Source organism: Caretta caretta, chromosome 2 (assembly GCF_965140235.1).
Source record: "Caretta caretta isolate rCarCar2 chromosome 2, rCarCar1.hap1, whole genome shotgun sequence".
Taxonomy (NCBI): Eukaryota; Metazoa; Chordata; order Testudines; family Cheloniidae; genus Caretta; species Caretta caretta.
The window spans coordinates 252,232,740-252,248,678 of NC_134207.1; the positions used below are offsets into that span (position 1 = coordinate 252,232,740).

At 36.3% G+C, this 15,939-nt stretch overlaps 1 protein-coding gene across 1 annotated transcript in view; it reads left to right on the forward strand.

The window, feature by feature from the left end:
• The window catches only part of CNPY1 (canopy FGF signaling regulator 1), a 67,188-nt gene extending 59,030 nt beyond the window's left edge, over window positions 1–8,158 (forward strand). The window contains 4 exon segments of the mRNA XM_048837596.2: window positions 651–774; window positions 777–853; window positions 2,620–2,716; window positions 7,706–8,158. Of these exon segments, the coding sequence (XP_048693553.1) occupies window positions 651–774; window positions 777–853; window positions 2,620–2,716; window positions 7,706–7,743 (336 nt within the window). The 3' untranslated portion in view covers window positions 7,744–8,158.
• The last annotated feature ends 7,781 nt before the right edge of the window (window positions 8,159–15,939 follow it).

A 15,939-nucleotide genomic window follows, 5' to 3' on the forward strand; every position in this document is an offset into this window, starting at 1 on the left:
ATGTAGGTAGTGTCTAAATGTTTCTGCTGAATTCTTGCTTAATTCTGAAGGAAAGGGAATGGACAAAGACATGGACCAGCTGTTCGAAAATAAAGCTGAAATAGTAGAACCTGGGAGAAGTTAAATTTTGTAAGCTATTATTTTCTTCACAAAACCCCTGGGAGGTATTAAACAGCTGCATCTGAGTTGACGAACAGCAACTAAGGCAGACCAAGTGAAAGCAAAAGACTTTCTAGAACTCTACTTCAACTACAGAAACAAAGTACTTAAGAAATCTTTCACGGTTATGTCGATAAAATATCAACTGTAGTCTATGGTCTCTGTTTATTTGCTGCATGGTATATGTCTTTTTGAATGACAATATGTTTACAAATTAAAATCTGATAACTGCATACTAGAATTGGTTCAGTGTAAAAGGGATGTTTTATGCAAGAGTAAATGTTTTATTTTTCAGTGTCACCTTAGCTTTAGCTGACATTTTTAATTATGTATGTAATATAATATGGGTCAACAGTTATGCAGATTAAGAGATATGCACTGATTTTTTTCTCTGTCTATGACCCATCTATCTATAGAGGTACAATCTCTTAAAGTTATTTTTGGTAATATGTATAATAAGAAAAGAAAATTCCATTTTCCTCCCCCAATAGGTTCCTTTAGCAAAGTCAGAGACCTACTTAACGGAAGTATTGGAAAATATATGTGATAGAATGAATGATTACCAACTGCAAGTGGATCCTCAAACCCAAAAAAGGACATTCAAGAGATTTGCTCCAGGAAAGATGAGAAAATCTATGCAGATTTTAAAAAATTCTATTTTTATTCTGATGCTTACAAACCTCTGAAATTTGCGGTAAGCTAACATAACAAATTGGTAACATTGTATGTTAAAGTATTACTAGTGTATACTCTTTACTGTATGATAAATATAGCTTCAAGTACTAAATTCATGCCTATAGTAAATTGTTTTAATAATAACATATTCTAATATGCTCTGTTTTTGCCTGTCACAGTATCGCGTTAAGTGTTTTAAAATAATAATGTGGTTTATAATGTTATTTAGAAACAGATGGCATTTTAGTTGCAAGAATTACCCATGGATTATACTGTGTGTTCTCAGTTTACATGTTACAAATTTCCCAAACTGGAACAATTCAAATTATGTTTTACTTGGGGAATTTTTGTAAGTGATTAAATACAAATCAGTGTTACTAAGGAAGGATCTTTGTTAATTTCTGTGCAGGAAATAGGGAGTTATGGTGTTGGGTAAAAATCCAAATGAATACTACTGTAATTTTAATATTTATAGTTGGATTAAAGAAGGAGGAGGGCTGTCATCTTTTCTTTAGGCCTTGTTGAATGGAGACAAATTTCTGTGAGCTAATTCAAGAATGCTGGCTTAGGCTGAGCTAAACAAATGTTTAGGTGACAGTTTCATCATATCATTTTGTTTTGTTTATTCATTAAGTATCTTTCTAGTGTCAGGAAACACACAATATAGAAAAGAGTGTATAGGGCAGTGATATGCTGGATATGATTCCACATGTACTCAATTTACCACAAAAGCAATGTTGTGAGACTATTAAATCCATGAAATTAAGCCAGCGTGCACATTTAGTGACTTGCATTTTCACTGAGAAGTAAAGGTAATGGCTGAGTTTCAAAGATGTTGAGTGCTGTGAAATGTTGACGTAAAACAGCTTAAAAATTGTATTCTTGCAATGGCACATTCTAGAGCTAATTTTTCGAGAAATACAAGAGGTGTTTTTTTTTTTTTTTTGGTAGTGGAGTTATGACTTCTTTATTTAAATCAGAGTTTTCCTTAGTGTATTTTTTTTAATTGCAATCCATTTCATGGGGCTTCTACCCTTGTTTAATGATTAAACCATAGTCTGGGCTTTTGGGAAAGTACTTTATGTCCTTCGTAATATGTGCTCAGGATTGCCAAAAGATAACTGTAGATAATACAGCTCTTCAGAACAAAACGTCTCTTTAGACACACTCCACCAAGACTCTGCCTCAGCAGTAGTGTTGAACCCTGTTCAAAACATCAGAAATCCATCTTCTATAAGTGAAGTCAAATTACTGATAGTCTTTAAAATGTTTACAACATTGAAAAGAGACCACTTGGTAGATTACTGTCAATTTTGTTATCTATAGTGAAATCAAAGATGCATTAGTTTGATCAAAGAGCTTTATTTATCTGCATGTTGTGAATACTAGTGTAATAACATGAAATGGATTATTATTTAATTTAACTTTTGAGTGACTGTTCTTTGAGTATAGAGACTGACATTGAAAGGGGTTCTTTCAAAAGCAAGTAAAATGTGACCTGTAAGTGATTTCTTCTCCTAGTTAGTGTATTTTTAAAAAGACAACCAGACAGAGCATATAGTTAAATCTTAAGGAATATTTTGCACTGTAATTTTTCTGAAAATTAACAGTCAATCATTTGTTTGTACAAACAGGAAGTGCAAACCAAAATAAGGTTCCCCTTTCCACTGTATTTCTTTACAGTTCTGGTTTAGCAATCTTGTTTATTTCTTTGCTGGAGTGGTACTGTCTGTGTGTGTATGTGCATGTATATATAATATATATGGTCCTGTTTTATTCTTACAGTGTGAAAATATTATAGAAGAGTATGAAGATGAAATGTTCTCACTTATCGCCCAGGAGGCAGACTATCTAGCTGACAAGCTGTGCAGTGAAAAATCAGGTACTGTGTCTGATGTAACATGTGCTCTCTCTACAGCATTTTTTTCTCCCTCCCCCCACCCCGAAACCTAGTGTACTGCTCTGGGTGCAACAAACCACCTTGGAGGGGAAGTGTTACCTGCATAAACAACAGCACTACATAACTAGCTTAAAAATGGTTCGTTTAAAAGAAAGATTTTAACATCTGTTTTTAATTCTTTTGCACATTTTAACGTAGCATAATTTCAGCACTCCACATCTAATGAAGTGTGTTTTTCTCCTAGTGTTACACGGCCAGCACATTTTTACTCTGTGTATTTGTTTTGCCACCCCAAAGCAAGAAATGAAAATAACCTCTTGCAATAAAACAGAGGTGTGGGGGGAGGCTTTTTTTTAAAGTTTAGTTGTTTATTGCTCATAGTTCATGTTACAAGCGAGAATTAACATGCAGCTATCAATTTGTGAACAGAACTCTTCATTGAGATCAGTGAAGAGTTCTGTTTAAAACTTTAAATCTGCTGGCATGCTATAGATGTTTGTTAGAAAAAATGCATTTAAATATATTGGTATTCCTATGTCAAATATATTCCTCTCAAAAATGTAATGCCTCTTAGAACTTTGAAACTAGGAAAAAATGCCTTGATAAATGACATTTAGTTTATTTATTACGAAAATTCATACATGATGCTATTTGTTAGTCATGTTTTCAATGGGATTTTATTTTATGCAATCATTTTTAAAACCAAGAAGCACATCACTGACTGCACTTAATATCATAAAATTATAAATGTGGTGGGACCATCCTTTTGGGATGTGCTTTTTATAGTGAAAAGTGATAGAATATGCATTGAAATATTGATCTCAGAATCAATGTTTGTAATATTAGTATGTGTTTTAAGGTTCAAAGTCTTCAATATGTAGCACATACAGTAAAAGTGCTAAAGTTGATTTGATAGAAGTTAAAGGAAATAAGTATATAGAATTTGTTCATGTTAGTATGTATTTTAACATATGCTGAAAAAGTTTGATCTAGAGGACTGGAAAAATCCATTATTATAAAGTTTAAAGTTCTTTTTATCAGCTATGCAGATAAATCATTTAAGAAATGGAACTTTCCAAAAATGTTTCAATTTTTAAAAAAAATAATGTATGCTGTGGTTATAGAGCTATATTTGGGCTTAATAATCAGTAGATGAAGAGATTAGCACAAATCATTCTCAAAACACCACAGCTCCTTCAAAACGCACAGTATGGTTTTTGCTGTTCTGCTTGTTAAAGAAAAAGGCAATTCAAAGGTAAAAATAAAGACATAGAAAGCACAGTGCAGAAAAGCAATCATGAATATACTTTTCGTAAACGAATAAATTGGGTAGCTTTCTTCACCTTGCTGGCTGTTGTCACAATTGCCTGTAAACCTGGTGTAAAATAACTTGCTGTTTTGTACACCTTAGATAATAGGCCAAGTTACACAGAAATTATTTATGCTAAAGAGCAAGCTATTGAAATCTCTTTCTTTATTAACAAGATGTCCTCATTTTTTTTTATAATCATTTTGTTGGGCTTCAACTCAGCTGTATGACCATATTTTCTGCGCATATTCATTCAACATTATAACTTTGATAAAACAATTCCCTAATTTACAGTGGAGAAGATTCTCATTGTTACGTGTTAGTGTTACTCACATGAGCATCCCCATTGAAGTAGGTGACAGTTTACATGAGTAGGGAGAGCAGGTCTTGGAACTTGCGTGACTGAGGCAAAATCAAAAATTCTTTGCAGAAGGGGAAAAAGTTTAGTACTTCCTCTTACCAGCAATTAGCACAGACAAATAAGGTGCCATTTAATAAACAAAACAATGCAAATAGTTGCCACTGCAAATTCAAGTAGCTGCAAAAACCATAGTCACACTAAAAAGAAAACCTCTCTAACACTGTGAAGAAATGCAGAGGGAAATAAATTAATCTGCCATTCTTTGCATGATCTGATTTTACAAGGAAAAAAAGTCATTACGTTAAAGGGAAAAGATAATAGATTACTCATAAGAAGACTTTTTTAAAAAAGGCCACTATGCACAATTTTTAAAATTAATTAATATAATAAGCCATGAAAAGGGATAAAAAGACATTTATTAAACACCAGTGAAGTTCAGTGAAAGCAAGATGCCACAAATAATCTTGTGGCTACAGCTGGTTGAGGAAAAGTATGGTACCTGAGTGGTGGGAAAATGTCTGTCTGAATTTTCCATGGAATTTGGCATCAAACTCCCGAGAAAATGGAAATTGCAATTCTCTGAAAAGCATTGTGTTAAGATGTGTGCCAAGTATAAAACATTTATATGTAACTTACCAAGGAGTACAGTTGATAAGAACTAAAAGTGCCTTTTGTAATATTTTGTCTATATTACAATGGTATACTTCATTAATATGTTAAATTAAAGCAATATTATAGACATGTTCTTACTGTCAACTTTTGGCGCTTTGCATCCGTAGTTGTATGTGTGCATTCAAGATACCATTTTAAAGTTTGTGGGGGCAAAAATTATCATACCAGAGTGACCAAAGTGGACACAACTTTATATAAAGTTTTGCTATGGGCAAATAATTGATTTTGCTGCTATGCATTTCATCTTAAAGGAAAATCAAAATAGTCGGTTTAATCTCCATAATGTTAATTTGTTGAAAGCAAAGGACGTGAATGTGACTTATGCTGGTAACCTATAACAAACGTCCTATTATCAGTATAATAAATATATCCCTTCTAATCCATGCTAAGGTAAAATATTAAAGGGCACAATATCCTCTCCATGCATAAACATGATGCTAATGGGAGTCATGTGCACACTGAGAAGAAACTACCCACAAGACATGTTTAGTACTTCTTTTTTTAGTCGCATCTCTATTCTAGATGTTATATACATGTTCATAATACACTGGTGTTTCTTGTTTGATTAAAGAATGGAAAAACTTCAGTGAAGTGTTTTAGAAAGATCAAACTGTTTGATATTTGTAACCATAGATCAGTTTTCTGTCACATGTATCCTTTGATCACACAAAAAACTCTCTGCTACCCATTCCATAGACAAGCAACCAAAAGTGCTGAGACATGCCTTTAGATGTTCTGCAATTTTTCACATGCCCAGGAGTCTAGGAATTAGTTCTCAAACATATTATCTTTTTTTTTCAAGCTACAAACAGGAAGGTCAAATTTCCAGTTTGACCAATAAAATGATAAAGTATTTGATAAATAAAATCAGACTGATGTATCCTGAATTAAAAACTGTTGTCCAAAAGTTTTCATCCCCCCCACCCCATGATAATTGTGGAACACTGACATATCAGTTGTTTCTAATTCAAATTTTGTATTGAATTACGATAAAGTGCATAAAGACCAATGAGAAGTAGGAAACCAGCCAACAGTGGATTATATTAATGCATAGTTTAGTGTCAGTTGTTTTATCAGTGGAAAACAATACAAGCACTAGGAGTGAAAGCTATAATTAACGTAACAGTGAGACTTCTATTACAATCCTTTTTTTACGTGCTCATAACTCTGCAAAATTATTCTTTTTGGCGGAAGTTTTCCATTCTTGGTCTCATCCCAAAGGTGATTTTTAATTATTCATTTACTAATTATGAAATTTTGAGCAGATTCTATTCACCCATTTTTGAGTTATGCAAGGATGGGGGGGGTAAAACCCTTTTCTACTGTAAAAAGACTTTTTCTGCAATTGTATTACTCAAACAGTTGTGATTTGCAAGTTGATACTTTCTAGGTTGCTAGTTCTCACTGAGAACTAATCTCCAGGACAGTTTGCCAAAGCTAAAAAATATAACAGTTATAAGCAAAGAAAATACCTGTTTTGTGTATGTGTGGCATGTTAAATTTCTACTAGGTTAAGTATTATGATACCATTTACTGGGTTATGAAATAAAGCACATTCATTTGTTATACAGATGTGGTATTTTGTTGATATTTCACTGTGGAATTCCGTAGATTCACTGATTTTTTTGTTTTGTTTTGTTTTGACCATGCAGCTATGGAAATTCACAGTCAATACAAAGACTTGTGTTTTAGGCTCCTTTCCTGCAATGGAATCTGTTAGCACAGACTTCAGTAAGACTTTACAGGGATAGCAGGGTACATGCTGGCAAGTCTCATTACAGAATTGGGGCCACAATCTCCTTTTACTTTTTAAAAAAAATTAATTCAATAATAAAATCCCAAACCATATTTTAATGTAGACCTTAAGGTTACAATTAAACACTCAGAAGTCAGGCAATACACAAATTAAATTTCATATTAACCCGAACTCTTCACATTGCATAATAGTGAGTATTTTCTATCACTACTAATGTTGCTAAATGTAACTTTAGGACATAATATGCCCAGTTCTACCCTCAGAGATCAACACATAACTCCAGTCAACTTCAGCGAGAGCGTGGAAATGTCTGAAGAACGGATTGAAACCCATGTGTGCAATGTGCTTACATTAAGGCCACTGTGGAAACCTTGGGTGTTTCCTGAGTTTGAAGTGTTTAAATATGTATTTATTTTTGTGATGTGATAATTTTTGTGATGTGATAATTAAGGAATCTGTATTGCATGGCTCATAATGGGATAACAGTTGAATTAAAATGAACACACAGATTATTTCATAGCATTTAAAACGTTTTACAAAGACGCCACACCACATGCGTTTGGATAGATCTGATTCATACCATGTAACAGAAGTGTTGGCCCCTAAAATACTTTAACCTAACATATCTGAAAACCAGGGGGCAATGACTGGTAGTTTTAGAGTACTTTTAAAAGGGCCTGGTTGCTCTGTGTTAAAGAGGGGTGGATCATCAGTATCCAGGAAAAATACAGGCTTGGTATCAAAGCCTCAGTATTATGCTTCAGACACCCACTTGTCACTGGTTTATTATTATTTATTCAAAAGTTATGTGCTTTTAACAAAATGTAACTGTTTAAAACATTAGTAATGTTATGTAACCTTTTCCCCCCTCAGGTCTTTGTAAAGAATCTGCTACTCACACTGAGCTATAGCATCGACTAAACTATGAATTTTACAGAGTGAAGTAAGATGACAACCACAAAAAAATCTTCCTGTGTAATCAAATAGTGATTCTCTGCCCTTTTTGCCCCTGTAATATCTTTTGTTTTTTACATTTATATTTTTAGATGTGCATCAATTCCTGTTTGTTTAATTTTTTTTATGTTTTCATATTAAAATATTTATACTGAAGTTTGCATGGTTTTGGCAAGATCTTAGGTTTAACATGTAATTAACTATTGACCGATTCTATAGGTAAAACAATTGACTTCTCAAGATATTCATGGCAGGTGTGTTAATTTTGACAAAACCAATGTCTAATCATAAAAAAAAATGTACTATTTGAGTGTGAAAAATTATGGCTTTTGTTTAACTAAAACAAATACTTAATACAATTTAAGAAACCTATTACTGTTCTTGTGCATTTGTCCTTTATTTTAACAAATGGTTGATTCCAATGTACTTCCAAATATACATGAACAAATTTTACTACAAAATAGTTTTGAGTACCTGTTAGCTTTATATTCTCTCTATGGATGAAAGTGAGACTCTTTCCAAATATTTATCCTTTCCCTTATAAATTATATAAGTTAATGAAACACACATGATTTCTTTAAAACAAGCCGTTCCCTTAAAATTTCCAACCCTAAGTTTCAAAACTTTATGTACAATGAAAAGTTGAACAAACACTGAAATATTTAATCTGGTGGCAAAGCACTACTGATACATGCTGTAAGTGTTCAGAAAGGCTGCAATCAAAAGATATTAAAAAGTGATCTTATTTAATACTAATAATTACTGTAATGGCATTCAGATTTTAAACAAGCTTTTCAAAAGGAGAAACATTAAAGTACCCTTAATATACCCCACACAGGTAAAATGCATCTAGTCATTTGTTTTTAGTGCAAGGTATTTATTAACTAACACAAAGTATTTCTTTATATTTCTCAATATTTTATAACATTATCTAGTACAGTAGCTATGGGATATATTAATAATCTAGCTATCAAAATCTTTGTTCACTTTCTGAAAAATTCTGCTTAAAGTTATTTGTCTTTGATTATTAAAAATACATGAGCACATTCTGCAGTCATTCCACACGCAGAACACCGATGGTTGTAAATTGGCGTTTAGTGTGTGGAATATTCCCCATAGGATGCTGTATGAGAATATTTGGTTATGTCTCAAATATCTGTTGAAAATATTATTTTGAAAGACTGAACAACTTAGTTGTATTTTTGAGTTTACCAGGATAGCTCATCCAAACCATTATGAAGGTTCAGTAGAATGTTCAGAGGAAAAACAGATTGGTTTAACCTAAAAAGAGTTCTTAAAAATTTATGTCACTATAGTTGCAATTTGACTACCATCTAAGATATATAAACTGGCATACAATATTATGCAAACAAATCATGCATACTGACTAAAAGAAAGATTTAGTATCTGTGAAAGTTTCTTTTTGGCATATTTACAAACATTTAAATTTACAAGATGGAGTATTTATAAAGCCAGGCACAAATCCTCAAACGGTGTAAACTGGCATAGCACCACTGCAGCCAATAGAGCTATGCTGATTTACACCAGCTGAGGATCTGGCCCCATACAGTTATCACGCAAAGATATGTTGTATGATTTAATGTTCTCTAAAAGTGTTCTACTTTTTTTTGAAATGTGGAATATTTTCTGTCCTCTCTTATTGGCAGTTCAGTGTTATAGAACAAATTAGCAAGAGTTACAGTTTGAATACAACAAAGCAATAGTACTATGTAAAAGGGAAACATTTGCCATAGTTAGAGAACATTTCTCATTTTTCAATAATATAGTTGAACTATAAGCTTGCATGTATATATTAACATTACATCAAGAGCAAAAAAGTTACATTAAACTTTAAACTACATTTCTATTACATTATTCAACAAAAGGGTAAACTTGGTCAACTTTTACCAAGTTGAGGACTTCAGTATTGATATAAAACTGATTTACTTAGCAAACGCTCTGAATACGAACCATAAACAGTTAGGTTTCCAGTTGGTTTAATTTAGACTCATAGAGTAGGAAAAGTTTCAGAGTAGCAGCCGTGTTAGTCTATATCCACAAAAAGAAAAGGAGGACTTGTGGCACCTTAGAGACTAACCAATTTATTTGAGCATAAGCTTTCGTGAGCTACAGCTCACTTCATCGGATGAAGTAGGAAAAGGCCGCCTATCCATATTTGAGTATAAAATTAAATTGAAAGGGTCGAATTCCTCCCTTGTTTACACTTCATGCAATCCTATTGATTTTTTTGAGGGGATGGTAAGGGCAGAATTTGGTTCTGAGTATATTTTTAAAAAGAAATGTATTAAAATGTTATAATAAAGAGACACGCAGTCCATGTGGAATCTCATCTATTTAGAAAAAGAAGTCAGAAGTGGTTTCAGATAGTACCTCTTAACTGTCCTGCCAGTTTGGGGGATTTGACAATCACAGTTTCCTCCCTCTTATATAAATAAATAAGAATTTATTTCTCTCTCCATTACTGTGTGAAAAACCCATACAAAAAACAAAGGAAACTAATTATACTGGAGAAACAAACCAACTGATTGGGTATTTGACAGCCCCATTTTTTTTTTTTAATAAAGTAAATAAATTGGGGGATGGAGTAGAGGAGTAGAGGAAATATTTTCCTCAAATCTTTCTCAGTTACATTAATTGTAGACGTTGCATGTAATAAATATTTTCAGACTTTGTTTTTCATGCCCCCTTTAAAATGTTGATGTTACGTTATACTTTCTTGGCTAAGCGCTGAGAATCTTTTGTGATAGTGCTGTGTACTTACAGGATATGAATGAAAATCTGACTGTCTGTCTGGGGTGTTTTACTATTCATCAACGGCCATATGCCGTCTTCAATCCTTGCATACAGCCACTGAGGTCAGTGTGATTTCTGCTGCATCTAGAAGGTAGTACCGGTATATGGCCCTTCAGTATCCGTTGTTATCTTTTCAAGACTCTTTCTGCACATTTTCACTCTGTTTTTATATTTCACAGTGAAAACAGTATTGGGAGACTCTCATATCGATACTCTTGGTTATAAAATGTAGGCCAGAGTCACCACCACATTGCTCCAGTTTTACGCCAGCATCACTCCACTGAAATCAGTCAGGTTGCTCCACTGTAAAAATGGAGTAACACAGTAGTGGATCCCACCTAATATCTGCTGTGACCATCTTGAAAAAGACTTTTGTGTGAATTTTCACCTCTCGTTAGTACTGTTTTGCTACTGCAATTACTATATACTGAGAAATGTATTTCATCTTTGAGGCTCTCTCTAAAGCATCTTAATTATTGTTCAGTGAGAAATGTTGTGCCTAATAAAACACTGCATGCATTTTACCTTTTATAAATTAACAGATTATGTAAAAGACATCCTGGGTGTACTTGGGATCCCATCTATCGAGGTATTTATATCACACTGCTCACCATGATATCTGATTGCCAAGTGAAATATTGCTGCTTAGTGAATAGTTAGCTAATAAAAAGTAATCCACTGTTGTAAATAGAAAGTTTGGTTTACAGCTCTGATAGGTTCTTACTTTTCCAACACATGAATATTCACTCAAAACTCAGGGGAAATGGAATCAGGATACATTTCTTTTTTAAACCCTATCCCATCCTTATTTATACCATCCTACAGTCATGAAGTCATAGGGTTATGCAAGTATAACTGCATGAAGAATCTGTCCTATTAGTTCAACAGAAACATAGAGATTGTTTGGAAGAATCCAGGGTCAGTTTCTCAGCTAGTGTAATTAATTGAGGGTAGTTCTACTGGCTTCAAATGGAGCTATGTCCATTTGACCCAGCTGGGGTTCTGGGCCCCAAGTTTTTATTCAAGTGATGTTGACACCATTCAAATTATACATTTACTTGTTAATGGTTTATTTCATTCTCCATGCCAAGTCTACCAGGCAAAGAACAAATTTGCTGTGATAGATTTTAGTTTTAATGTGGATTACTCTTTGCTAGGAATGAGCTGAAACCACTACATTCATTTCACTTAGGAATGGCAAGTGGAATTGAACCAAGGTCCCAAATGGGAAAGATCAATATGTTATTTACTGAGATAAGCCCTAAAAACAAGGTTGTTCAATAACTAGTCATATTTTCTATTCATATTTTTCTCTGTGCTCTGACATTTGTTTATACATATGATAGCTTCATCAAAATACAGTTTTAGAAAATGCTTATTAGTCTGCAGTATTTTGGTATTTTATTGACATAAGGTGTAATTATGTCAAAATATTCTGAGCCAAATATTAACTTGTATGGTATTCCTAATGCACATTAAGTTTATCACAAATTAGGGCATCCAAATCTAAATTTAATTAAATACTATTAATGGCTCTTACATAGTGAGCTGTATGAAATGCTCTGCAATTATATTATACACATTCATATGCAGCATATTTTGTTATGGTAGCTAAGTAGATAATTAGTATTAAGATTATTCAGTTGCTAGATAGCTTAAGCTATGTTAGTCTCTAATAACTGCTCCTACATTTATATGCTGCTGTTGAAGGTAAATCCAGATATACATCAAGTAAGACTACTTGAATTACATCACTGAGCCAGGTAAGGTGGGCAGTGTTCAGAATTGTAGCTTTCACCTGGGGGAGGAGGGGGTGGAATAGGAGACAATCTTTTCCCAAGAGGTTAGAAACGGGCATGAGAGGAAAAATGATCAAATTATCTTGGTATGTTCTTCTATTGTGAGCAAAGTGTCAATTTAAAAAATAATATACACCCTAAAGTGTCTAATCCAGGACATTGTGAGATCATACAAAAGATGCAGGGGGGCTTTCAGTAAGGAGAGAGCAAGGGGGTTAGAAAATAAATACAAGATGGAGTTGCTACACTTAATGGCTTTCACGGACCTAAGTGCCTGAGCAGGGTTGTAGGATCACATATTGCTGTAAAAATGTTGATTAACAGCAGAATTGTGCATAATACAACCTAGGTTAATACAGTGACTTTCTTGAGGAGCATCTCAAGAAAGCTTTCTGTTTAAAATAACAATTCACAAAGCTCATTTTAACTGATTGAAAAGCTTTTGAAAACAAGGATGTCTTCGTGCCTTTAAACATATTTACAGAATTGTCTTGTCTAATGGCACTCAGCAATGAATTCCATAGCCTTCAGGAGCAATTGATAAAGAGTCTGGTAACTGCCTGCTCCAATCTACTTTCGGGAATGTTAATAAACGGGTACCTAAGGAATCTTAGGTGTGTGCTGTGGAATACAGGGAGCTAAATGTCAGCTAATTAAGCAGAGCTGAGACCATGAAGGATCTTGTGAGTTAAAAGTTAAATATTAATATCAGTTTCAAACTTTATGAGAAGCTGGCTTAGTGGCAGAGGAGCAGATGGGATATATATCCAGCATGTTCATGACATTTTATATTGCTAGCTAATCTTGCAGCAGCATTCTAAACCAGCTGAAGTTTTCTTAGCCCACATTCTGGAAGAACAGCCAATAAAGAATTATAACAACCCTGGAGGTGACACAGGCATTAATGAAGGAAGAAAGAAAAGATTTCAATATGTTTCTCAAGTGGTAAAAATTCTTCATTCTCATATTAAATGCGAGATGAAGGAAAGGTGGGAGCTCAGAATGACTCAGTACCAGGCTAAATACTAGTGTATATATTTGGCTTTTTTCTTCTTTTTTTGTGTGAGAGAGGGAGCTGATCAATTGCATTTTCTGCTAATGAGAACCTCTGTTCTATTGGAATTGAACTCCAGCCAGTTTTGATGTCACATAAGCACTGAAGCAGCAAAGAGATGCCACTGCTCAGATCTGTGGTGAGGGCCAAATAAATCTAAAACAGTGTCAACTGTTTAGTAGTCAACACCCAATTACAGCAACTTACTATTTAATAGAGTCAAATAGAGGCAAATAGTTTTCAGTGTGAATTTGGGACTCATAAAAATGAGCTGGCTAGAGCCATTTAAAATAAAGGAGAAGCACTATGTAAAGTTTCTCACAAAATATCACGTCTAATGTGCATTATATATGCTCTTGTCATCATTATTAATTGTATTACAGTAGCGACTATAGGTTCTAACCAGAATCAGGACCTCCTTGTGCTCGGGTAAGAGATGATCCCAGGCCCGAAAAGCTTACAATCTCAATAGACAATGAAAAGGTGGGAATATTATTATTTTCATAGCTAGAGAACTCAGAGAGATTAAGTGACTTCCCTGAAGTCACAAGCAAAGCCAGGAATTGAACCCAGGACTTCTGAGTTGCGGGACTTGTCTGCACTACAGCTACAGCAAAGGAAGAGGTTTTTCCATTGCTGTATTTAATCCACTCCCTCCTGAGGTGGTAGCCGTATCAACAGGAAAATTTGTCCGTCGACCTAGTGGTGTTTATGCTGAGGCTTAACTACATCTTATTCACACCCCTAAGCAATGTAGCTAGGTTTAGATATAAACCAGGCCTCAGTCTTGAGCCTTAACCACACAACTAGGGTTGCCAAGTGTCTGGTTTTCGACCAGAATGCCTGGTCGAAAAGGGACCCTGCAGCTCTGGTCAGCACCGCTGACCAGGCCATTAAAAGTCTGGTCGGCAGTGCAGCGGGCTAAGGCAGGCTGTCTCCCTGCCCTGGTGCCACACAGCTCCCAGCATGTCCCTGCGGCCTCTAGGCACTGGGACGATCAGGGAAGCTCCATGTGCTGCCCCTGCCCCCAGTGCCAGCTCTGCAGTTCCCATTGGCTTGAAACAGCAGCTATGGGGCCAGCGCCTGTGGGCACAGGCAGTATGCACCATGCAGAGACACCTGGCCATGCCTCCGCCTAGGGGCTGGACATGCCAGCCACTTCTGGGAGCAGCGTAGAGGCAGGGCAGGAAGGGAGCCTGCCTTAGCCCCACTGTGCCACTGACCAGGAGCGACCTCAGGTAAGCGCTGCCTGGCTGGAGCCCTCACCCTGACCCCCCTCCCACAACCCAACTCCCTGCCCCAGGTCAGAACCCCCTCCCATACCCTAACTCCCTCACAGATGCCGCACTCCCTACCTGCACCCCAACCCCCTGTCCCAGGTCAGAATCCCCTCCTACACCCAAACTCCCTCCCAGAGCCAGCATCCCAAACCTCCTCCCACACCCCAACCCCCTCCTCCAGCCGTGAGCCCCCTCCTGCACCCAAACTCCCTCCTGAAGCCTGCACCCAACACCCCCTCCTATACCCCAATCCCCTGCCCCAGCCCTGAGCCCACTCCCGCAGTCCAAACCCCTTGGCCCCGGACCAGAGCCCCCTCTACACCCCAAACCCCTCAGCCCCAGCCCAGAGCCCTTCTGCATGCCAACCCCCTGCCCAGCCCAGTGAAAGTGAGTGAGGGTGGGAGAGAGTGAGCAACTGAGGGAGGGGGGCTGGAGTGAGTAAGGACTCAGAGAAGGGGCAGGGCAGAGGCAGGGCCCCAGGGAAGGGGCAGGGTGGGGGGACAAGGGTGTTCAGTTTTGTGCAATTCAAAAGTTGGCACCCTACACACAACGATCCTTCCTGTCCTAAACAGAGGACATGAATTATATGGCTTTGTCTTTTAGACAAACATATCCTTAAGATCAAGAGCAGCTACCAAGTGCATGTTCACTGCTACCCAAGAACTCAAGGGCTAGTGTTTTATCTTGCTTTACCACCCTAGGGTATGTCATGATGGTCAGACAGTGTCCTGCATCTTAGTGGGGCTTTTCAAGTGTGTTATGGTAACACATCTGAAACTGTGTTAGCTGGCTGTGTTATAGCCTAGGCTCTCCCTCCATGAAAAGACAGGGCTCCAAACATGTTTACTTGCATTTTAATGGGGTATTTCAGTTGTGTTTAAGCTAACATGATTATCAGCGGGGAACACACCACCATCAAGACAGGGTTCTAGGCTCCTCTGGAAGATAAACAAGAGCCAGTATCATTCGCAATCCATGAAATGTATGACTGCTGCTAGCATATTTGAAGGTTTTGTCTGACGCATTCAAATGGCTACGAGAGCGGATACAGGAGAGGTACAGATACAGCCTCACTCTTGGCAAGCAACAGGAGGGCTGCTTTCGATGCCCACTTAGAATTGTTTTCTGTGTGCAGGTTTGTCCTTGGCATGTAGGATGTGGTTTTTCTCCCAGTGCTGTAGTGCCCTTGAGCAGCGCTGTCCTCCA